Genomic DNA, 25,943 nt, shown 5'->3' with positions numbered 1-25,943 from the left:
GAGTATCTGTACACTGGAAGGAACCTCAGGGGCCATGTCATCCAAACCATGACTAAACAGAAATCCCTGGTAGTCCATAACAAATCAGTAAGCATTTTTGAAGCATTTAATGTATGCTAGGAACTGTGCTGAGCACTGGAAATACAAATAGAAAGAGATAAAAAAGAGAGTTCCTACCCTCAAGGAGCTTACATTCTTTGGGGGCAGAGGACAACAGCTGAAATGCATGGTGGGAATGAAAAGAAGGTATCTGTATGTGAGTAGCAGGTAAAAGTCTAGAGCATCAGGAATGGTACATGGAGAGGAATGAAGACCAGGCTGGCCTGGCTGTTTCCCTTAAAATGGAGGTTCTAGGAGAAATCAGTCATTCAGAGAAAGGAGCCACAGGGGTAGAGAGTACTTCCTGTTTGAGAAGTCAACAGATAAACTGTGCTTTCAGGGTGAGGAGGCTCTTCCTTGGTATGGTAGAGTATCTGGTGTGAAACCTGGAGAAGAATGAAGACCAATGTATAAGTTTTCCAGTAAAGAATGATCTAACCTACACTTTAAGGCATCTAGTAATTAGGAAAGTGCTACCACTCAATGTACCCATTCCATTTTTGCCAGGCTCTAATTGTTAGTAAGTAGCTTTTGGCATCTACCCAAGGTCTATTTCTCTGCAAGTTTCCCTATTGTCCCTCATTATGCCATCTGGGATCATTTCCTCCCAACAGTCCTTCAGATAGTCACTTTCTCCCTTGCTTTTCACTTTTGTAGTTTTTACAGGTTTGGAATGAAGTTCATGTAGGGGTGGGATTAGATGACCTCCAAGATTTCTTCCCACCCTGAATCTATGATGCACTATATGAGGTAGAGTTCTCCCTCTCACAAACTGGAATCACCATCTTAGCTTACCTTCACTTCGATTTATGTATGACTATAAGAGTCTAGCCTATTAGTAGATTGTGTCCATGTTTTCAATCTGATAGCTTGTTTATTTAATGGATAGCTAAGGACTTCATTAAGGGCTGCTAGAACATCAAAATGGTGTTTGTTGAGTCTGGTAAAGTGATGAGTTGGGTCAGTGTTTATTCTTTTGTTCCAGTGTGTATGTGCTACCAGTTCCTAATGAGGACAGTTACATAAACAAGCCATTAGGTCTTGAACAGGAATATAAACAGAGCCATGAATCACTGGTCAATAGCTGAATGGTGTCTGATTGATGGACTTTCAACATACCCAGTGTAAACTAATAATGCCATAGGAAATAGCACTGGAAAGGGGCAAACAGATTTAATTAAATAGACTTAGAAAATAGTACAAATGTTTAGGGATTTATGCTCAGTTTCAGTTTTTGGGTTTTTTAAATTATGTACCTTTTATAATTGAGTACATTTTTTTTCTTTCCCTTTTGCAGATAGGAAGGGCTATCCTCTCTCCATGCATCCTTTTTCTCTCCCTTCTCCTTCCCTCCTTTCCCTCCCCTTCTCTCTCTCTCATCATAAAAATGACGAATCAAGAACATATATTATTGTTTTTATAACCTTTTGGTGAACCTGGGACTCACAGGGAGTAAGACCTTTCTTACTCTCTAACATTTATATTGTTCCTCTTTTTCATTATGGTTCACATAGACACACTAGTTTCTCTTCTTTATGAACAGATTATGAAATTGTTTTAAGTGATTTATTTTTTTTTCTCTGCAAGTGCATGCAAAGCAATTATCCCAACTCTGTGGTTTCCATTTGTTAATACATTGCTGAGCTTCATCTCTAGGCATTAAACATTTTATCAGACCTCCCCATGAGTGTGGCCCTTTGGGATATTATTCCTTCATTTGTTTGACCACTTAGGGAATATTGCTGGGTGGATATCCATTCAATTTAAAATTTGTTAACTCCCTAGGTTGTTCAAGGCAGTATACTAGGTAATGGAGATATAAAAATGAAAAACGACATGATTACTGACCTAAAAATTTCTCTTTCTCTCTCTATATCTATATCTATGTCTCTATGTGTGTGTGTGTGTGTGTGTGTGTGTGTGTGTGTGTGTGTGTGTGTGTGTGTGTGTTGTAGGGGCCAAATTTAATATGGGAAGAGTTAATTGGGTGGCTTGCTATAATATTGGGGTTCAGAAAATAATGAGGGACTTCTAGGTCCAAAGGATCCTCTCTTCCAAACTGCCTTTTTAGTTTTTTTTTTCCCCAGGCCAATAAGAAAGGAGCTTAACAGCCTCTTTTCCACAAAGAAATCAGGTTTTATTTAATGGGAATAAAATACACAGCAAAGGTGAAATTAATAACGTCAAGGACAAGGGAATAGGGAAAGAAGAAAAGGGATAATCTCCCTTACTCTGACAAAAACCTATACAATCCCCAAACTCACTTCCCACTCAGCTAATTGAAATGGCTGGATTCAACTCACAACCAGGGGTCCGTAATTTCTATGGCAGCCAGTCTGCTCCAAAGCTCCTTAAAGAGAGCGATTGAGAGTGTATGTGAGAGAGTATGAGCCACTTCCTGTTGGGGTCCCTTTTAGACTTCTGAGGATAGGGCAAGATGAGGAGTTTTTAAATGGGGTGGTCCTGATCTTGGCCTTCCAGAAAGAGAAATATTTTGACAAGAAGAGATCCAATCTATCCCTACAAGCATTTGCTAATGGCTTTCTTTATAGAAGAAACTGCTTGGCTTTTTGGAAACAGAGACAAAGTAAATAAACAATCTCTGATCTCAAGGAGCTTGTTCCTTTTTTTTTTGTGAGGCAATTGGGGTTAAGTGACTTGCCCAGGGTCACACAGCTAGTAAGTGTCAAGTGTCTGAGGCTACATTTGAACTCAGGTCCTCCTGACTCCAAGGCCAGTGCTCTATCCACTGTGCCACCTAGCTGCTCCTCAAGGAGGTTGTTCTTTTAGTGGGGATACATGATATAAATAGGTGAGTATATATATGATTATTTGAGGAGAAAGAGAAATGGCACTAATATCTAAGGTTAGGTCAGGAAAGGAATCCCAGAGTAGATGATAAATCACCTAAGCATTGATGGAAGCTAGAGAAGCAAAGAGATTGAAGACAGGTATAGTCCACAAGTGCTGGTATACCCAGATAAAAAGAGATCATTTAATGGCTAGTAGTCAATAACTATTAGCTATAATCATTGTTTTCTTCTGTAACCTCCCCTACTTAAAGGTATTGTTTTAAGGTGGCACAAATAGTGTGTAGGGGTCCTGCTACAATGTACATACCTAAGTTAGAAATTCTCCAAGAAGCAATGATCTTCAGATGTTAACTTGCTAAAACTACACTGTTAGTAGAGATTGAATGAGGGTTGTTTAAAGAGAAGAGTAAGAGAGAGGTTGGATCATATATGGGAAAAGTTTTCATCTTTACAATGATCTCAAGCTGCTCAGTGCAGTATTTTTCTACTGATGCTTTTGGCTCTGAATCATGAAAATCTATTATCTCAGAAGAGTTACTGTGGAAGATGAGAGGAGAAACTTTTAGAATAGGTATTATGGGAAATGAGATAAGAAGTCAATCATGGCAATATTTACTACTGGTATCCATCCATGTCATCTCATCCTGAACTATTCTTGCCAGTATCTTCCTATTGATCCTTCATCAAAGGATTTACTCTCTTTTAAGACCATTCTTCAAACTCTTTTAATATTTTATGGATAGCAGTGAAAAATATTGGCCTGTCCATCTATAATTATACTTGTCCTATCTCTTCTTCAACATATGCCTTTCCTTTACCAAATGAAACCATAGAATTTGCAAACTATAGGTCAGTGAGCTTGATTTCAATTTAAAGCAAAATTCTAGTTCATCGTATTGTGAAAATCCAGCTGAGATAATTAAGTCAACACAATGTAATTAGCACATGCTACTATAGGAAATAAAGGAATGTACAGAATGTCTGGTATGGTTTGAATCCTTGATACCATAGGAAATTACAAAGAGAATTAAAGATGTGTCTCCTAAATTGAAGAACTTAATATTTTATTAGAATCTATGTAAAATAAATGTTGAACAATAAAGATGGATGCACAAATATAGTGTGTATACATTAATAGACCTAATGAAAGCTTTTGAGAGGTATTTGAGTTCATATCAAGGGCCTATTAGAAAGAATAGGGAAAGAAAATCTGTGCAGGTTTATTGAACTATCCTAAACTTCTTTGAAGAAGTCATAATCTTATTTATGTGCTCACTTTTCCCACTGGTAACCATCCATACCATCTCTTCCTCTGCATGCTTGTCCATGTTCTCTCATCTATCCCCCAACAAAAAATTTACACTCAATGGAATCCCACTTTCAATTATTTTAATAGTTGATGGACAATGGTGCAAAATATGCAACCACCCTTCAGCAATCTCTTGCTCATGATTGGCCTAGCTCTTTTTGACTTGTGCATTTCAGTGACCAATTCAAAAGAACAGAGTTGATAAGTTATAATCCAGGGACCTTGACTTCTATTCTCAGTAAGTTTTATTACATATTATTAAAGGGATGGTTTGTGAACATCTAGACAGGGAAACAGTGGTCTCTAGGTGCCAGCGTGTTTTCATCATTAGCTACTAACTTTATTTCTTTGTTTGAAATATTTTACTACACTGGTAGATCATGAAAATTCAGTAGACAGCTAGGTGGCACTGGGCCTGCAAACAGGAGGATGAGTTTAAATTGGACACTAAGCAAGTCACTTAATCATTGTTTGCCTCAGTTTCCTCAATTATAAAATGGAGATGACAGTACCTGTCTTGCAGGATTGATGAAAACATGAAATGATATAACATTTGTAAAGCTCTTAGCATAGTTCCAGGCACATAGAAGGTATTTAATGAATTCTTATTCCCTTTCCCTAGACATATTTTACCCACTATATGAAAATTTTCAGACTCAGTCATCTACAATTGGAAATCTTCTTATATAATGACGTTCCATGATCCAGAGGCAAATAGCATCAATACAAGAATAATGATGTTTAAAATATAAGAGTATACAGCATTGAATAGCTTGTGGTCATTGAAAGCATTGGGGAACTTCCCAAATATAATCTAGCCATAATCATTGTCCTATTTTCTTTAAAGTAGCCTAAATGTGTTAGCTTGCTCACTTCTGTTTCATTCAATTCATCAAACATTAACTAAGTACTTATTTTGTTGAGAGTTCAGTGCTAGGGCCAGAGTTGACAAAATGCCTTGATAAGTCTCTGTCACTGTCCTCATAGAGCTTATGGACTTGGAGAACTATGGCATATGCACTAATTGTTAGGACAGACAGACACGCTGGACACATCAGAGATGAAAACAAATCACATCATGAAGTCTTAGTGGAAGTCATTACAGATAGTGAGGAATCAGGGAGTCCTCAATAAAAGATGTAGTACTGTAATTGTTTGTTTGTTTTTTTAATTATAGGGAGCAAGCTACCAGTCAGTGAGGGAATGAAGCATTTTAGACATGGGGAAGAGCTGAGATCAAAGGAAGATTGCAGATGTACAGGAGTGTGTGAGAGACAGAGAGGAGTCCAGTTTGGTTAGGAAAGAGAATACATATGTGATAATGGTACAAGATATTCTAGGATTTCTATTCTGCGACTAAGAGTCTCTTTCCCCTATGACCAATGTGATTCTAAGTACCATGTACCTATCACATTACTCACTTTAGAGATTATACTTCTAGTATTATAGATCAATATCATGTTACTTTTGTCTTTCTCCGTCCAACTTCTGACTCATAATGAGTTTGGAATCAATGGTAATACCTATATCGTTTTCATATAAACTGCCCTCTAGCTGTATCTGTCCTCCACCCCTATCTAGTAATTGTGCTATTGATTTTCTTAAATTCAAATGAAGGACTTTGGTTTTTCACTATTCATTTTATCTTGTTAGTTCTGCCCAATATGTCAGCCTTTTGAAATCATTTGGGAAACTATTTTTTTCATCTGATAAGTTAACTAGCTTTCTCAGGTTCATCTGAAAATTCAATAAACATGTCATTTGTGTCTCCATCCAAATCAATAATTAAAAATAACTAAGATAACAAAACCAAGAACAAAACTCTAGGTCAGACTTCCTTAGGAAATCATCAATCTACTTACCCATACTGTGAGCCAACCAATTCTGAAACCACCTACCTGAACTATTGTGTAATTTTGTCTCTCTTCAGCTTGTATAAGACATATTTTAAGCTACTCTGTTAACTCATTCATATCTCTAGAATACTATATAGTTTAGAGAGCACTTCATCACAATAACCCTAAAAATTAGGTAATATTTCATTTTACAGAGAAGGTAGAAGTGAGGCTTAGAGAGGTTGTTACTTCCCCCATGTTCATGCAACCAAATAATGTTAAAACTACAATTAAAACAAAGGAATCCAGATAATAAGATCAATCACTTTCTGCTACTTTGCTTCTCTACTGCTATATTATTGTGTCCATAGGCTTCTCTTGATCAAAAGGATGCAGGGGGTGGGGGAAGGGGAGAGGAGGTGTCTTCATATCCAGTAAATCTGTGAAGAAAGCCGGTTAAGTTGTATTTCCCCCCAAAAAAGGAAATAGAGGCTCAGTTTGTCTTCAGTTGTCATAAGTAGTTTTCAGGATTTTTTGCATTTTCCATAGAATGTTGTGATGGGCTGTAAGTTACTCAATTAAAAACACGTAAAAACTTTCCTTGAGAATAAGGGGAATTAGGATAATATTGAATATTTGTTAGCAGGTATACTTTTTATTTTTTTTATTTATGTATGTACATAGGTATTTTGGTGAGGCAATTGGGGTTAAATGACTTGCCCAGGGTCACACAGCTAGTAAGTGTTAAGTGTCTGAGGCTGGATTTGAACTCAGGTACTCCTGAATCTAAGGCCGGTGCTTTATCCACTGCACCATCTAGATGCCCCAGAGATATACTTTTTAAAATATAATTTTATTGATATTTTTATATCATCAAAATTTCCCCCAGCATCCCTCCCCCTCACTCCCTAAGAGTCAACTCACAAAACATTATAAATATATATATATATATTTATATGTATATATAATATTTTATATAATGTCATATATATGATTTTTCTGCAATTACATGTTAAAACAGTCTTTAACATTTTTTAAAGTTATCAGCTCCGGGGCAGCTAGGTGGCACAGTGGATAGAGCACTGGCCCTAGAGTCAGGAGTACCTGAGTTCAAATCCAGCCTCAGACACTTAACACATACTAGCTGTGTGACCCTGGGCAAGTCACTTAACCCCAATTGCCTCACCAAAAAAATAAAAAAATAAAAAAAAAATAAAGTTATCAGCTCCAAATTCTATCTCTTCTTCCTTCCCTCCCTCCCCTCTCCTTGAGATGGTAAGCCATCAGATATAGTTTATACAAGTGCTCATGTAAAACATTTCCATATTAATCATTTTGTACAAAAAGATTTGAATAAAAAAAGAATAAAAGAAAGAAAATGGAAAATAGTGAGCTTAAGTCTGTATTCATACAATATCAGTTCTTTCTCTGGAGGTGGTTATTATGCTTCACCATTGTCTTGGATAGACTTGGATCATTGTGTTGCTGAAGACAGCTAAGTCATTCACAGTTCATCATATAATACTGCTGTTACAATGTTCCCTGATTCTTCTCACTTCACTTCTCATCAGTTCACCTAATTCTTTCCAGGTCTTTCTGAAATCATCTTGCTTGTCATTTCTTATAGCACAATAATATTCCATTACAATCACATACCAGAGCTTGTTTATCCATTCCCTAATTAATAGGAATTCCTTTGATTTCTAATTCTTAGCCACTGGGAAAAGAGTTGCTATAAATATTTTTGTACAAATGGGTCCTTTCCTCTTTTTTACATCTTTGGGACAACAATATTTTTAAAGAAAAATAAGAGAAAAATCAGCCAAAAAAGTCTGAAAATTAGTGCACTGTACAAGCAGTAGTTTTCCCCTACACACCTCTTCAAAGGGTAGGTTGGGGTGTTCTCATGTCACTTTTTTGGATACACTTTTGTTCTTTGTAATTTTGCTACATTCACTTTTGATTGTTTTCCTTTTTTCCCTTCCATTTACATTGTCATAGTCATAAATTGTGACTTTTTTTGTCTCTGCTTACTATACTTTGCATCAGTCCATTTAAAACTTTCCATGATTCTTTCTATTCATTACCTTCATCATTTCTTAGACAACATTTACTTTTAGAAAAATCCCTAACTCTCTAGAGAAATTAAGGAAATCTCTCTAAAGAAATCTCTAGAAATCTCATTGTGTTTACTGAAATTGAAAGTAACTTTATAATATCTCCAAAGATAGAGTCGTTGCATTCCTGAATAGGGGATTAAATTATATTTCACACCATCATTTTTTTTTGGTGAGGCAATTGGGGGTTAAGTGACTTGCCCAGGGTCACACAGCTAGTAAGTGTTAAGTGTCTGAGTCCAGATTTGAACTCAGGTCCTCCTGATCCCAGGGCCAGTGCTCTATCCACTGTGCCACCTAGCTGCCCCCACCACCCCCCCCAGCATTTTTCCTAGGGTCCACATACTTTGAAATAAGTTCACAAGACCTACAAAGGAAGAAAAATAACAAGAATGAGAAAGATTAAAAAGACAGATGGATAGACTGACACCCATCACTATTCTGTCTGCTGACCTGGAAAAGGAGAAAAAGAGAGAGACATATCCTGCCAGAAAGCCAGAGCCAAAGGGCTAAAGATGGAGCCAAGTATCAGGGTAGCAGTTAAAGGAGTGTGTGTGTGTGTGTGTGTGTGTGTGTGTGTGTGTTAGTATGAGTGTATGTGTGTGTGCCTGCCTTTCCTACCATTCTTTCCCTACTTTTCCCCACTTCTAGTCTAGTCAGGTCACTTGTAAACATTGTTTTAAAATTACCTTCCCCTTTGCCAAGGTGTGTTCCTCAGTCCCCACTGTGGGTTGAAGATAAAATTGTAGTTTCTATATTCCAAACTCTGCTAGATTTTGTTGTTTATCTGTCACTTTGGGGAGCCACTCCTATTTAAATGACAAGCCATGTTAGAAGTAGAAACATGGGCACCCACTAGCTGCACACTAGGGTGCCTCCTCATGAGAAGAAAATAAAGCCTTTGTCACCTCGCTGCTGAGTTCCTAAGAATTATTGAGAAGAGGATGAATTTTTCCCTCACAAAAAAAAAAAAAGAAGTAGAAACATATCCCCAGCAATCATTATGGTTAATCATTGTCTCCTGTTCTGAAACCTGTTGATTTGGTGGTACCTCTTCAGGGAGAAATGTATATATTTTTTTTCTCCAGCCTGCATTCACTTCAACAGCTAGAAATTAATGATGACAGTAAATTAAAAAATATTGCTCAGGATAATTAAGAATGTTGTCTTCTAACATCTGGACTGACAGGCTTTGTGGATCCATGCTGGATTTTAGTGATTACCTCCATCATTTTTTAAAGGCAAACAATTTTCCTTTGATTATCCATCTTATATTTATAGCAGCTCTTTTGTGGTGGCAAAGGATTAGAAATTGAGGAAATACCCATCAAGTGGAGAACAGCTAAAAAAGTTGTAGTATTTGACTCTCATGGAATACTATTTTCCTATAAGAAATGGCAAACAGGATGCTTTCAAGAAAACCTGAGAAGATTTACATAAATTGATGTAAAATGAAAGTAACAGAACCAGGAGAATATTTACAAAATAACAGTAATATTACATGATGATCAACTATGAATGACATCTATTCTCAGTAATACAATAATCCAAAATAATTCCAAAGGACTCATGATGAAAACTGCCACTCACCTCCAGAGAAAGAACTGATGGAGTCTGAAGACAGATTGAAACATACTTTTAAACATTTTATTACTTTTGGGTTTTTGGCCTGCACTTTCTTTTGAAACATGGCTAATATAGAAATATTTTGCATGACTGTGCATGTACTTTATGCATATGTATTTATGCATGCATGTATATAGTTTAATATATATTGCCTTCTCAGAGAGAGTGGAGAGAGAAAGAATTTGGAATTCATTAAAAAGTAAAAACAATGTTTACTTTTTTGTTTACATGTAATTGAAAACAATACAATTAAATAATTTTTAAAACACCAAACAAGATAACCAATTCCAGAAAGAGAAAATAACAAATGTATCTCCTAATCTATACCACATGCAACTTGGTTCTCCCTTATAATATATAATAATTTCAACATATTATTTTCAAAAGAATATTATCCATCCTATAATTTTACCAGGACTTGATGTCAAGCTCCCTGACTTTGAATTTGAAGAATTTACCTTCTTTCCACTTTTGAAATTGAGGGCAACATTTACTTCTATGGTCTTCCAAACAGACAAAAATAATTTTATAAGAAGTTGTTAGACTTCCTTGTACAGTTGATCCATATTCTAGGAAAGTTAATTTTTAAAGAAAAAAATGAATTTTATATGTGCTTCTGTGTCTCTGTTATAAAGGATTTGTTCTTTTTAATTGAAATTATGTTTCTGAGGTATTTTCTGAGGATATATGCATGAACTTCAAAAGAAAATGAGATTAGAAAGAAGAAAATCAATCTAACCAAAACTTCCGGAGCTCTGTTGTATCTGAATTGTGTGGGCTAGTATTTGAAACAATGAGGACTAGACTGTTGACTCGTCTCCGCTCAGGTCGTTTATGGTTTCTGGCAATCTTGAATGAAGTGAAGAAGTTTATAACTATTTCTCTTTGGGTTTTTGGTCTTTCTTTAACCACTTTTCATTATGGTACATTTTGGGGGCTTTTCTGGAGTGTTGGGAAAGTGGGGCATAAGGACTACTCTAGATTCTAATACAATGACATCTTAGGCAGAAATTGGAAATGAGGAAAACCAGAAGAATGAAACCATCATTGCCATTATATTGTTGGAAAGAGATCCTGCATGGAATGCCTGTTCAGTACGATAGCACAAAATGCATTTAGTGCCCTGCTCCTTACTCTTATAGAGGATTATTTAGGGTGCCCAAAGCTGGGGATTTATAGATCATTTTTCCTTCTTAGCTAACAGTTGGATGGTATTGACTTGTAGACTTTGACTAAAGAATAAATAAACCCTGTCAGTATCTGTTCCAAAATGGGAAAGAAGGACATTTATACTTGCATAGTGTAGCAGCCAGTGGTGAAAGAACATTGATTTTGGATAGTAATGGCTTGCTAGCCCAGTAGGAAAAAAAGGGGGGAGGGGGAGGAAAGAAGGGAAGGAAGGAAATCTCATGATTTACTTTGAGCTGATAAATCTTCTCACCCTCAGGTAAGATTTCTCCACGAGAGTAGTTATATCCTGTAGTATATTGGAAATGAGAAGAAAAAGGCTAGGCTGGAATAGCCATCACCCTTCAATAGGGGCCTCCACTCTCCAAGTTGGGCAGGACAAGTACTTAATTAGTTACATTTTGAGAAAAACAGTTTGGCTTGGACTCTGTCTTGTTCAAGCTTAATCATCTATGAACCAAGGATTCTATTAAAGGGAGAGGAGAGAATATACACTGTTGTTCAGTTGTTTCATCATGTCTGACCCTTAGTGACTCCACTTGGGGTTTTCTTGACAGAGATACTGGAATGCTTTGCCATTTCCTTCTAGAGCTCATTTTACAGATGAGGAAACAGAGGCAAATAGGATTAAGTGACCTGCCCAGGGTCACACGCTGGGTGTCTGAGGTCAGATTTGAACTCAGGAAGATGAGTTTTCCTGACTCCAGGCCCAGCACTCTGCCTGTCCACTGTGCCATCTAGCTGCACCCTTAATATGCACTGCTATTGCATACATACTTCACCACATTTAGACAATTTAAGTAATATTCTATTTCAGTAATGAGCAGGACCTACATTATATTTCATGGAGGAAAAAGTAATAAAAAGCAAATAAATAAAAAGAGACAGAGAATCTCTTCTGTGGGAAGCAGTATTTTGGACAGAATTTGTATTCTACTTAGAGTATGATGGTAAACATTATGTTTGCACATTCTCCTCAGACTACAAGATTATCCACTTTCCACAGACCAGCTGCTGCTGTTTGGTAAGCACCTGTGTGGCATACAATCTCAAAAATGTTAATCAGTAGTTTTTCTTTATTTTTCATCAGCCAAAGAGGAAACTTCCTTATGCAGTTATTAAAACTATAGCATCTGCTATGATGAAGTTACCTCATTACTTACCTTAAGGATTGGGTTTTAATCCATCTAGTTACTCCCTCCATCAATTGGAGGAAGCAACCTCTAGACACTGCAGTATTTCTGTGCAGTGTAGTAGCTGATAAAAACAACAACAACTCTATCATGAATTTTGCTTAGTTTACTAGATTGTGTTCTTTCCCCCTCTCTTCTTTAGTCTGTGTTATGCTGGATAGCACTCTGTGATGGCATATGAAATGATTGGATTATAGGTCTAGACCTAGAAAGGACCTTAGAGATTGTCTAATCCAATACCCTCTTATTACAGATAAGGGAACCGAGGCCCAAGAAGATTAAGTGACTTGTCCAAGGCCATAAAGGCAGTCATTATTAAAAGAGTGATTTAAGCCCAGTAGTAAATGCAAATGATGTGAAAACATAAGATATCAATAAAAAGATATATTTTTAAAAAACGCATCAATTCATGGCCAAGCCTCTACTGTTGAGCTTCTCCAAATTTAATTAGGCTTGTGTTAGAGGCATCATGGTGTAGTGCACAGAGTGCTGGGCTTAGAATGAGTAAGACTTACTAATTGTGTAGCCATCAACAAATTGCTTAGGCTTTTAGAGGTTCAGTTTCTCCAGATAAAAGGTAGGATCATAGCTTTTTAGTGCTGAAAGGAGGCTTAAAAGTTATTTAGTCTAACAATCTTATTTTACAATTGAAAAGACTGAGGGCCAACAAAGTTAAGTAACTGACCAATAGTCTTACAGGTAACAGATTCAGGATTTGAACCCAGGTCCCCTTATTCCAAATCTAAAGCTCTTTCTATGCCACCTCTGTAAAATGGGAGTAAACATATTTGTGTATGGTATCTAAGTCACAAAGTGGCTATGGCACTGAAACAATATAATTAATATAAAATATTTTGCAGACTTGAAATGTCATATAAATGTCAATTACAGCCACTGCCCTCAGCTGTCAGGTCATTCCTATACTCAAAGTCGAACTTGCTTGAAATGGAGATATGTTACACTGTAGCCATACTACCTTTCAGAGTTAACTCCATGTTCTGATGAGTCATTGAAGGTGGGAAAGGACATCATTAAATCTTAGTAAGGCAAGGACCTCATCTGAGGAATTTTCTGCTGGCGAGAGCTCTGCCTTCACTGACAAGAGTGCCTTATGACTTGGCTTATCAAATTCATGAACAAGATTACAGAGCTGCAATAGAAGAAAAAGTGCTTCTGTGCTTTTCCTCAAGCTTGATATAATTTGGAATTTATGGTTCTCACAGAAATATAAAGAAACTAAAGCTGTTTATCACATTAGGCTTGTGTTGCCAATGTAAAAGCAGAGAGAATTTCAGTCACAGAACATAGAGCTAAAATGGACCTCAGGAGATCATCCAGCCCCGAACTCTTGTTTTACAGAGGAAGACACTGAGGCCAAAAGAAGGGAAATGCCCATGACTCAAAGAGCCTATAAATAACAGAGCCAAGAATTGACCTCAGGTCTTCTTAGTGCAGGGGCTCTTTCCATTACTATACATTACCACTGTCAATTGATCTAATTGCTGGAACTTCTTGACTTCCTAGAAACAGACATCAATTTTAATTAGTACATGTGCAACTATTTTTAGAACAAAGAAGCTCTGCAATAGCATTCAGCTCCTGAGATATTTTGTAAAAATAATATCAATCACTCATCTACACATCTTCAACTGAGCTCATCCTATGAGTTAGGTAATGTGTTAACTGCCCCACTTTGCAAATTAGGAAACTGAGGTCCTGAGAGATGAAGCAGTTTTTCTGTGATTACACAGCTCATAAGCATCCAAGGAGGGAGTTGATCTCACTTCCCTTGAATGCAGAACTATCCATATATTCAACTTGTCATTCTCTCTCACTAAGGGGAATGTGAGAAGATACCACAGGGAAACTCTTTTATAGATGGAACTGCTTTATAATTTGAGAAAATTATATAATATTTTTAGAAAACCAGAATCTGGTAAGTAATCCCTGGAAACTTACATATTTGGATCATGTAGAAGACTATAAGAGAACATCAGAACTAGAGAAAAAACTTAAGATGATCTAGTTCAAAGGGTCTTAGTTTATTTCATGGATTCTGTTGGCAATCTGGGGTTGAAAAGGAAGCAGTTTTATTAAAATAGAATAGCAAGATGGGTTTATTTTTTTAAATCGTGCCCCAGGTGAAGAATCTCTGATCTATAAATGTTCTATGAGACTCAGGGAAGTGAAGCAACTTACACAAATAGTAAATAGCAGAACTGGGATTTGAACCTAGGTTTTAAACTCCAAATTTAGTGCTTTTTCTTCTTTATCATTCCACCTCTCTGAGGAGAGCAGGGCCTTGCAGAAAGAATAATGATGTTGAGGCAAATTCTTCAAAGCAGATCTTATCATATATTCCTTGTACAGCACTAGACCAGGTGTGCCACATCATGGAAGAGAGCCTGCAGGTAGAGCCAAGCAGGCACTGTTGACAAAAGGAGATGAGTCCAGGGCAGGGAGCCAGCACTTAAACTCATTCTGTTGTTGAGAGTATAGAAAAAGAACCTGATTTAAAAAAAAAAAAAACAACTCAGCATCTCATTCATTATAATGAACTTGTCCTTATAAGTTCTCGGTAGTACTCATTATTTTTATTTGCAGTTTCTTAATTTCTTTTATTTTTGTTATTGCTGTGATCACTGGGATTATCATTAACATCCTTCTTAGCGTATCCCTCCACATACTCTTGTATCTAGGGGTCTCCGAGCGAAACAAACATCATTTGACTTTAAAGATCTTCCAGTTTGTTCAATACAACTAAGCAGCTATATATTATGTTTGGTCAACTAAGGTCAGATGCCTGTATGAAAGTATCAATATATGAATGATCTATAATCCTACCACTATAGGGCACTCTCCATGTAGGAATTCACTCTACCAATGCAGATTGCAGCCCATCTATGATTTAGTAGATAAATCCTTGGAAGGTACATACAGAGGTGACATGACTTGCCTTGTCACACAGCTAGTGACTGCCAGAGGCAGGACTTAGATCCAGCTGTTTCTGGCTCCAAACCCAGTAGTCTATCCCTTCTTTAATGCTACCTCCTATTTTCATATGTATGAGCACAAGGAAAACTAAAAATTAAGAAGTATAGATTGAGGAATCCCCAAATTATGGACTAGTTTGGATCCAAAAATTTATTGCAAATAATTTAATGTTGATATAATTATCATGCAGTGGTGTTGATCCAACAAAACCTATGATCACAAGTAACCTGCCCAGGTATAGTGTATTGATATCAAAATCAAGGATACTATGAAGACGTGTTGACTCCCCAGAATGTATTTTTCCTAATCTTGAGATATGCCAGGCCTACAGAATCTACTTTATTCTTCCAAACCTGTATACTGACCAGAATTGAGAGGTAACATGGGGAAGAAAGGAAGGAAGGAAGGAAGGAAGGAAGGAAGGAAGGAAGGAAGGAAGGAAGGAAGGAAGAAAGGGATACAAGCATTTATTAAATGCCTATTCTGTGCTAGGAACTGTGCCAAGTACATCAAAAACATTATTTCATTTAAACCTCATAACAGCCCTGTGAGGTAGATGCCATTATTATTACTATTTTATAGATGAAGATACTGAGGCAGGCTTAGTGTAAGTGACTTGACTAAGGTCACATAGCTAGCAAATGTCTGAGACTGGATTTGAACTCAAGTCTTCCTGATTTTAGGTCCAACATTCTATCTACTGTGCCATTTAGTTGCTTCTAGTGAATAGAGCACTGGACTTAGAATCAGAAAGACATAGGTTCAAATCATTCTCCAGATACTTATTAGCTGTGTGACCTCGGGAAAGTCACTTACCTCCTTTGGGCCTCTTTTTCTTCAGTCATAAAATGAAAGGGATGAACTTTCTGACCTCTTCTGTCTCTTTCAGTTCTAGATCTGTGATCCTGTGACTGGCCCTGAGTATTATGACTTAAGCTTTCCCATGACCAGAAGTAGACAATAGGTACCACTGCGCCCCTCAAAGGAACCAGTTTCAATTAGATACCTTTACACGTGTCTAATGGAAATAAGCCATGTAGGGATATACACATGTAAGATTCCTTTGGTGCTTGGTGATTAGAAATATGGATCCATAAAGCATTCTAGCTGATTCTGCTATGTCCTCCTTCTTTCCTATGGAGAAAGGGGCCAAACTGTCAAGACTGTCTCAGTTGTATATTATAGATAATGGGTTTTGTGTATTATCCCATAATCTCTATGCCTGACATATCTAAACTTAATATGGCCCTCAGTGCTTAGTACTGTTTCATACACAGTTGGTACTTAATAAATATTTGTCAAATGAAGCAAATGAATGGAAGTTGCTTGTTTTAAACTTATGAATCCATTGTTTTCATAACACTAATGATGTGAATGGGCTTTGGTTCCCAGGCTAGCTGACAAAGACCCTTTGTAATTAATAATAGAGCTAAACTATAACTCTGCTATACTAGCTCTAATTTCTAGACTTTAGGAATTAGTAATCTTGTACTGAAAGAAGAGAGAAAAGAGGAGAAAAATAGAAGAGGAAGTATGGATGAGAAGAGAGGAAGGATGGTGACTACATGCAGAATGAGGAATATATTGTTAGTCATGGCTATCTTCCTTCAGGTAGATGTACTAAGAGAGATACACAATGCTATGCCCACATCCAGGAAATTTCCTAGGGATCCTAAACAGGATAGCCTGGGCCTTTGAGACTAACCTGAAGCTGAATGATTTCCACAGCTGAATTTGCTGCAAAGCTTTACAGTTGTGGCCAGTCTAATTAACTACAGAAAGCAGTCACACATCTTTCTTTCTAAATCTTCTTTCTACATCTCTCTCTGCAGCATAACCTAAGAATGACTGGCTTCCTCTGGTACTCTTCACATTCTCAGTGCTGACAAAACTAATCAGCACTAGCCACAGTTTTATCTCTGACCATGGTGCTGAAACAAATCACCTAGCTTGTTAAAATTCCATGCAAGTATTTCCTGTGCCTTGCTATATAAAATGAATTGTACTAAGCACTTAAAAAACCTTAAAAATTAAAAATATGAATGAATAAAATATATTTTCTGTCTTCAAGGAGCTTAAATTCTGACTGTGGAGACATACACAAATACCTATAGTATACAATAAATCGCCTCTGATTTTTTTTAAGTGTTCTAAGTAATTAAAGGAGGAATAAAAATAATTTCTGGTTTGGAGAAATCTGAATAGAGGAAAATCAGAGATGAGTGGGACATAAACAACTGGAATGGGGATGGTAGTAAGAGAACTTCCCAGAGAGAGAAGGAATACTATCATATGATGAGAGGCAACACTAATAATGGCTACTGATCTGGCCCTGGAGCCAGAAAGACCTTACTTAAAGTCCCCTATTTAATATAAACTGACTATATGATACTATAGGTGATGAGAGCTAAGTCATTTAAGTTCTTAACATTCTAGGGTAGTGGTGTCAAACTCAAAAAGAAATGGGGACCTCTAAACCACACATAAGGATATGCATGTTTACTTAGAAAATCACATATTTCCATTACCTATGTTTTATTGTTTTTTTTCATTTTTTTGTTAAATATTTCCCTAATATGATTTGGGCTGCATGCAGGAATGTTGTGGACCACACAGGGCCTCTGGGCAGTGTGCTGGACAATTCTCTGAGATTAAAAACTACAGAACAGGTACCCACCTGCCTTGGTAGTAGAAATATTCTCATCTGCAAGTTTCCTATACCAAGAAAATCACATATCCAACCCCTATCTCTATTTTTTTCATAAAGACTACTAAAAAAGTCTTAATTAGCTAAAGACTATTAAAATATTCCATATAGGATTCATTATAGGTTTGAACTTGGTTGATAATCATAGGAAAGGGAAAAGAGGATTGATGTTTTCCTTTTTCTTTTCCCCTCCCCATCCCTGTTCTAGTTTCCTAAATGCCTTTCTTTTCAACTAGGCACTTGGAGAAAAGCAGACTACCATGTGAACAGCTATCTCTCAACCCTGGCAAAAGTATTTGGAATTTTAAAAAAGGTTACTTATTAATCAAATTCGTCTTTCATTTGATATTTTATATTCCAGTAATTAAATGTAATGAAAGATTCAGACAGCATGAAGCGAGGTATTATGAGGTTGAGGTATGGCAATTATATAGAAAGAACAAGCCTATCTGGGAGCCTGCAGAAGGTGGTCATATACCCAAATTCTTTACTAATTTTCTGAGCTTGTTCTCTTCTATACTTCTCCAGCCATTGTTGTTGTTATTGCTGCTGCTGCTGCTGCTGCTGCTGTTGTTATACAGACATTTTTCAGTCATGTCCAACTCTTCATGACCCCTATTGGGGTTTTCTTGGCAAAGGTACTAGAGTGGTTTGCCATGTTCTCCAGCTCCTTTTGTAGAAGAGGAAACTGAGGCAAACATGGTAAAGTGATTTGCTTAAGGTCACACCACTAGTCTGTTAAGAGCTAAAATTCTAGCTAAACTGTCTAAAATATCTAATGAGTGGTCGCCAATAAATTATAAGCTTTAGCAAGAGTTAGACTTTTAAGCATTTATTAAGGAGAATAAGAATTTGGTAAAGAGAGAGAAAAAGGCCTAGATTCCTATCTATTAAAGGGAGAGCACATTTCTAGCTCCCTTCTCCGCCAGTGTCCTCAGGAAAAAGCCCTAGAGTCAGCGCCAGTCTCTTCCTTCCTCCTCCCACTAGTCCGCGTCACTTCCTCCCGCCAAAGAAAAGGCTCCTGGTCTTACCCTCAAAGACCTTCGCTTCATGGGCAGAACTCTTCTACAGTAAGTATCCAGCAGGTGGCATCATTCCAATCGTTACAGTCCCTCCTGTTGTTCCTCAAGAAACAAAATGTTTCCTTGACGGAACAGTAAAAAGAATATAATAACTATTGCTAACTAATAATATGTGAACAACAATATAGAAAAGGAAGAGAGGAAAGTTTTGTCCAGAGGGGCGATTTTTTGTCCTCATGAACCGACGCTTTGACATTAGTCTTGCAAAGGGAGGGCCTCTGCAGAGAATACATGTTACAGATGGTGTATATTATAACAGAAAGAGAAAAAAAACCAACAAAAACAACAAATCAAAACTGTTCATTTAAAGTCTCTGAAAGTCCTTTCTCAGATATCCTCTAGGTGTAGTCGTGGAATGGAAGTCTTTTCAGGGGTTGATGTGTGGATGCTGGTAATCAGCCAGGAAAATTTCCTACAAAATTGAGCTTAATACAACTTTAAAATAGCTTTGTCAATAATCAAATCAAACAATGAAAGTTCTCAAAAACATGTCTAAGGGAATACAGAATCTTAGTTGTTACACATGAAACATATAATAAAACAAAAATTGAAACATTCTTTAAAATTATAATCTTACTATAGTCCCCCCTTATGGAGGGTAATTGAGAAGACAATTGCTGCGATATTAATTTTTAAAAATAATTTTTATCTTTGTTTCATCACTTTTTGCATCATCTGCCTAATTATCCTCATGCCATTATGAGAAATTAGAAAATCTAATATAATTGGTAACAGGTGTCAAGGCCAAATTCAACACTGTTATTTATCATGACACCTGAGATAATTATGGGGGTTACCATAAAAGAACAGAGAAATGATGGGATATGAGCATTCCCACACTTGAGCAATATGTACTGCCCATACAGTATGCCAGGCTTAAAATAGGTGGATGGAATATATGTCCATGCCACCGAACATATTGGAAGAAACTGAGTCAGACTTAATCAGATGCATGGGATTGAGATGTCCATGGCATCAGGCATATAGGAGGGAGCATAGAAGCCAGGTGTAGAAGTGAGATGGGTGGGATGAATACTTCCAGCCATCTGTACAATATTGTGGGGAAAAATAAAATAAAATATTAAACCAAGAGAATCCAACCTCAACATTTGTCAAAAGCCGTTCTCTCGGCCATACCTTGACTTCATGCATGTCTCCCCTCATGTGACAGTTCAGTGTCTGCTCTTGCATGTATTCCTCTTGTGATTGGATGGCACCTTGGCCAACTGGCATCTGATAACTCAGAATAAAGGTAATTAGTGTCTTAAATGATAAGTTCCCATAATCCAAGTCTCATATGGATTTAAAAATTGAGGATAATAAATGATTGCAAAAAATGTGAATACATCTTGACTCAGAACACAATATATAATTATGCAACAATTTCAAATAATACCCCTTTTTTTTTAAACTTAGTATACAATTACTTTTTTGAAAAATCTGAACATATTTAAATACAAGTTAAAGCACAACACAATCTCAAAGAAAACTTTTACAAATGTTCCCCTCTTTTTTTTTTTTTTTTTTGGAATATGCTTATCAAAAATAATACTTCTAGAATCAATTTACACTTGCCATGGCAAACAATTTGCCAGGGAAATGCTTTAAAGAGTTTGATCAAATAATCAGTTGAGAAAAAATAACAAAAACAAACAACTCAGAATATGGGAGTACAATACTCCTAGAATTAACATTGTATAATAAAATCAAAACCATCTTGCAATGTTTCAAAATTAGATAGACAAATGAATAGAAGAAAATACACATGGAACAATAAAATACAGTGAAATTCAAACTAAGGAAATCTAAATGAATATGAACTTAATATCAATAAGAGTATTATAAAATATAAACTTGATCACATGACTATAAAAAGCTTTTACAAATATTCTCCTTGTTTTAGAAACTAAGTATAAAACACAATCTCAAATGCATGAAAACCTCTACGAAAATAAACCTATACCATTAATTTCAAAATGTACATATAATAGCATAGAAATCCTATGTAACCTCTGAACTGATACTATTACTCTGAGTGAATTCAGAACACTTTTGATTCCGATATCTAAAATCCCCAATACTCATATCAATACCTTGCTGCTTACTTCTACATTTCTGTAAAATATATACCCTTCCATGGCAAAAAAATCGGAGTCTTGAACTATGTTGATGATTGTCATTCTTATTCAGCTTAAGTTTTTCTTCTTTAACCCCTCTATATTGTCTGTCAGCCTTTTCACCATACAAATGCTTTATAAGATTACTAATTAAAGACAAAAGCAGGTTAGCAAAATTATGAACAAAACGAGCATATCTGGAATTTAAAGGGTTTTCTAAAGTTGTCTCAGAAGCACAGCCAGGCTGGGGAAGGGGTGAGCCTGAAGCTGCAAATGCAGTTAGAGAAAGTTGAGCATGCGCATTAGATCTTTGGACTTCCCGGGCCAGGGAAGCAATGGGCTTGGCCATGGGAGGAGTAGAGGGTGGGGTTTGGAGAGGAGGGGAGGGACCAGAGCAATTAGAATCAGACTTGATTTTGAACTCAGGCCTGGATTCCTCTTCCCCCACTTGGCCTCCAGGTGCTAGGGGATTAAAAGCTTCTAGAGGGTGGGTCATTGCCTCCAGGCATGCAAAATTAAAGCAACAATTAGTGTTAGAACTGGGAAAAGCTGCAGGAATCTCTTCAGGTTTCTCTGAAAAAGCATGGTTGGGAGAGGGAGAGATATTTCCTTGTGTGAGTAAGTTGCTGGCTCTTTTAACAAAAATAAAAAGAAAAATAGAAAATCCACAAAAACAAAGCATTAACATGATCTTATCTCCCATTTGTCTGGTTAAACAGACTAAAATCAAAAATAGGGTAATTAGGGAGTTTAAAAGGTCCATTCGAAAAAATTTAAAGGAAAACACAGCCAGTGCGCCAGTACTTAGCAGTTAAAGGGAGAGGGAGGGGAAATTTCTTACCCAACCAGCAGATCAGAAGACTGAGGGTTAGCTTTCCTCTTCGTGGTCAGCCATCTGTTAAGAGCTAAAATTCTAGCTAAACTGTCTAAAATATCTAATGAGTGGTCGCCAATAAATTATAAGCTTTAGCAAGAGTTAGACTTTTAAGCATTTATTAAGGAGAATAAGAATTTGGTAAAGAGAGAGAAAAAGGCCTAGATTCCTATCTATTAAAGGGAGAGCACATTTCTAGCTCCCTTCTCCGCCAGTGTCCTCAGGAAAAAGCCCTAGAGTCAGCGCCAGTCTCTTCCTTCCTCCTCCCACTAGTCCGCGTCACTTCCTCCCGCCAAAGAAAAGGCTCCTGGTCTTACCCTCAAAGACCTTCGCTTCATGGGCAGAACTCTTCTACAGTAAGTATCCAGCAGGTGGCATCATTCCAATCGTTACAAGTCTAAGGTCAGATTCAAAATCAGGTCTTCCTGACTCCAGACCCAGTGCTCTATCCACTGTGCCACCTAGCTGCCCTGAAACCATAGATTCTTTAAAATTGTTAAGCTTTCATAAATAAGGTCTCCTACAGAAGAAGGGACTTGGGGGCAGAAGGGAAGTTTATAAGCCTAGATCATTTGTAAATTGGGATGTGGCTGTCTTTCTTTATATGTAACAATCATTCTAAATATAGAGATATCTGAGAGGTAGTAAGGTGAAAAGTGCTGTATTACTCAAGGAAAGCTTCCCAGAGAACCAATAAAACTCAGGCAATCTAAGAGGGCTTGTGTTTTCCATTGCTTTTTTTCTTTCTTGAAAAGCATAACCAAAACAAAAGGATGTCTTCAGGGAAGATGTACTTAGTGAGCCATGCTTCAGTCAAAACCAATCTGAAATGAGAAGTTAAAAATACTCCCAGAGATTCAGGAACTTCTATCCACTAGTGCTTATGGAAACCCAGTTTCTCATTTTTCCATACTTCCTCTGCAGAGGAAGCACCTCATTTGCTAAAGACCTTCTGTCTTGGGGCAGCTAGGTGGCACAGTGGATAGAGCACTGGCCCTGGAGTCAGGAGGACGGGAGTTCAAATCCGGCCTCAAACACTTAACACTTACTAGCTGTGTAACCCTAGGCAAGTCACTTAACCCCAATTGCCTCACCAAAAAAAAAAAAAAAAAAAAAAGACCTGTCTTTTTTTTCCCCTGTGTTTCAGGCATGTCTGTGTGTCACCCAGGATGTCCATATGTTCTCTGTCACTCTAGCTAGATGAACTGGTCCACTTATTTTCAGACCTACATGGGATGAGAGCATCATAGAGCTAAAGCAATAAAGGATTATAGACACCATCTAGTCTAATGCTTTCTTTACAGAAGAGGAAAGGGAGGCCTGTTGAGGTTATATGACTTGCCCAAAGTCACACAGTTAAAAAGTGACCAGGGTAGGATTCAAACTCAAGGCCTCTGATTCTAAATCCATTGTTTTTTCTAGCTATACCAAGAATTCTTAATCTGTATCCCATCCATTTGCTTTTTTCCTCTTTTAATCTTGGTAATTATATTTCGACATTATTGATTTCCTTTATAATTCTCTATGTTTTACTAATTTAAAAACATTATTTCAAAAAGGGATCCATAAGCTTCATCAGACTGTCTAATGGGTCCACAACACAGTGAAGGTTAAGAACCCTTGATATTCCATGTCATATTTCCTATGACCTTCCTGGTTCCGTTTATACTACTTCTTGTGTTCAGGTGATTGCATATCACATACAACAGCTTCCTTACACTCACTGTGCATCTTGCTATTTCTTGAGGGGTTAAAAATAGAGAGAAAACCATACCTATCAATACCTGGGAATTAACTCTGATTCTTACAGGTCAGCTTTTACACCTGATCATGTCACCTATTTTTCCAAGGTTTTATGTGATTGAAGTTGAGCTCAACTAAGTTGGTACTGACATGTGGATCAATGACATTTTGTATTTTATTGTTTTTCCATCCATGGGTCTACAGCATTTGGGTATCTACTGCAGTTTCATTCTCTTCAGCAAACATTTCCTCATTACTGTTTGAACATTTTTTTCCCTTTAAATAACATTTGAGTTATTTCATGTTTGCTTTTCAAGGAGCAAATATCTTCTCTTAATCTCAGGTTCTCTTCTTTCCCTATAGGGTCAATGACTGTATCTTGCGGGTGAATGAGGTGGATGTCTCAGAAGTCTCCCACAGTAAAGCAGTGGAGGCACTGAAGGAGGCGGGCTCGATAGTCCGACTGTATGTCCGTCGAAGGCGGCCTATTTTGGAGACAGTTGTAGAAATCAAACTTTTCAAAGGTCCTAAAGGTAACTGTTTTTAATCTCATGTAAAACATTCTCCATCAAAATTATCTGACAAAACTTAATTGAAAATGGTGCTTCATAACTTGATAATTGAGGCTTCCTCTACCCTTGTTTTTGTTTTTTTGTTTTTACCAATATAGGTACATAGAATTCAAAGTATATTATTGATTCCTCTAAATGGCCTTTGACTGATTCTTAGATGTGAATATCAGAATTCAAGGAGATTGAATAAAAACAAAATTGCTTATAATTTTCTTTCTTCAGCCACTCTGTGTTAGAAGTTGGACTTGAATCTTCCTAACTCCAAAGTTGGATCTCTATCTACTAAAAAGATATTTGTAAGAAATACACACCTTCACATGCAAACACACACACACACACACACACACACATACACAAAGAGGGGGAGAGAAAGTAAGAGAACAAGAGAGAGAGCAAGAGTGAGAAAGAGAGAGCAAGAGCAAGAGAGAGAGAGAGAGAGAGAGAGAGAGAGAGAGAGAGAGAGAGAGAAAGAGAGAGAGAGAGATTTCATTTCAACAAATATCTATTATAGATCTACCATGTACAGAGTACTGTACTAAGGCTTTAGGGTAAATACATAGTTTAGAGAAAACATATTCCCTCCACTCATGGATCTTACAGTATCTCATTCAATTTGTATCAATTCCAACATTCCAACAAATCCTAGAGAATACCCAATGATGAACTTTATTTTTAAGTACCCAATTATATGTTTAGGGTGATGGAGCTGAGATACATATTCCTTCCTAATCAGTGAATAAGTTATCCATTATTTATTAAGCACTTACTATCTGCAAAGTAATGTACCAGTGATTTAGGATACAAAGAAAGACAAAAAAACCAATCCCTACCCTCAAGGAATGTTCATTCTAATCAAGAGGAGGGCATGTAAATAACTAGGTATATACAAGATAGATATAGAGTAGAAAAAAGTAATCCAAAGGAAGGAATACAATATAGACAGCTATCCATGTATATCTTCCTGGTAAATCATCCATAGGGGCCCATCCAAATATCTAAGGATTTTCTTCCAGATTTCTTCACATTTTATGCATATTAATGGAAGATATAGCTTTCCATCACTAGCTTGATCACAACCTTTTCCAGTCATGTATCTTTCTGATTATATCATTTACTGCAGATAGAGCTCTGGGCCTAGAATCAGAACGGGAGTTCAAATTCAACCTCAGCTACTTATTAGCTGTGTCACCCTGGGCAAGTCACTTAAATTTTGTTTGCCTCAATTTCCTTGACTTTAAAATGGGAGTAATAATAGCATCTACCTTCCAGACTTGTTGTGAGAAACAATAATTGTAAAGCATTTAGCACAATTCCTGGTACATAATAAGCATTATATAAATGTTAGTTGTTATTGTTGTTTACACTGCCTCCCCTATTCTATTCCTCTTTAGTAATATGTGACAGCTTACTCACACCTACCATGCATCTCTCCTTTGCACTTCAGGGGACCTTTAGTCTTATGTCTTTGGCGACTAGGGTATCTCATGACTCCCATTGATTCGATATGACTACAAAAATATTGTTGTTAAAATTATGGGCCTTTATTTCAGGGATATAGGTAAAATGTGCCAAAGCCAATCCTATCTACTCTCTGGGGGCATTGTCCTTGGGAAGTCTCTGTCCGTGTTATTTTCTTGTCATATATTTCCATGTAATGATAACCAATGTAATAAT

At 36.9% G+C, this 25,943-nt stretch overlaps 1 protein-coding gene across 11 annotated transcripts in view; it reads left to right on the top strand.

The window, feature by feature from the left end:
• The window catches only part of DLG2 (discs large MAGUK scaffold protein 2), a 2,692,860-nt gene that overhangs the window by 1,894,989 nt on the left and 771,928 nt on the right, over positions 1-25,943 (top strand). For all 11 annotated transcript variants that reach the window (XM_043992745.1, XM_043992737.1, XM_043992735.1 and 8 more), the window contains one exon: positions 24,061-24,230. In XM_043992745.1, coding sequence (XP_043848680.1) covers positions 24,061-24,230 — 170 coding nt within the window. The remainder of the gene's footprint in view (positions 1-24,060; positions 24,231-25,943) is intronic.

This window comes from Dromiciops gliroides, chromosome 3, assembly GCF_019393635.1.
Source record: "Dromiciops gliroides isolate mDroGli1 chromosome 3, mDroGli1.pri, whole genome shotgun sequence".
Classification (NCBI taxonomy): domain Eukaryota; kingdom Metazoa; phylum Chordata; class Mammalia; order Microbiotheria; family Microbiotheriidae; genus Dromiciops; species Dromiciops gliroides.
Note: the sequence above shows the minus strand (reverse complement) of the source record. Positions and strands in the feature narration are given on the sequence as shown.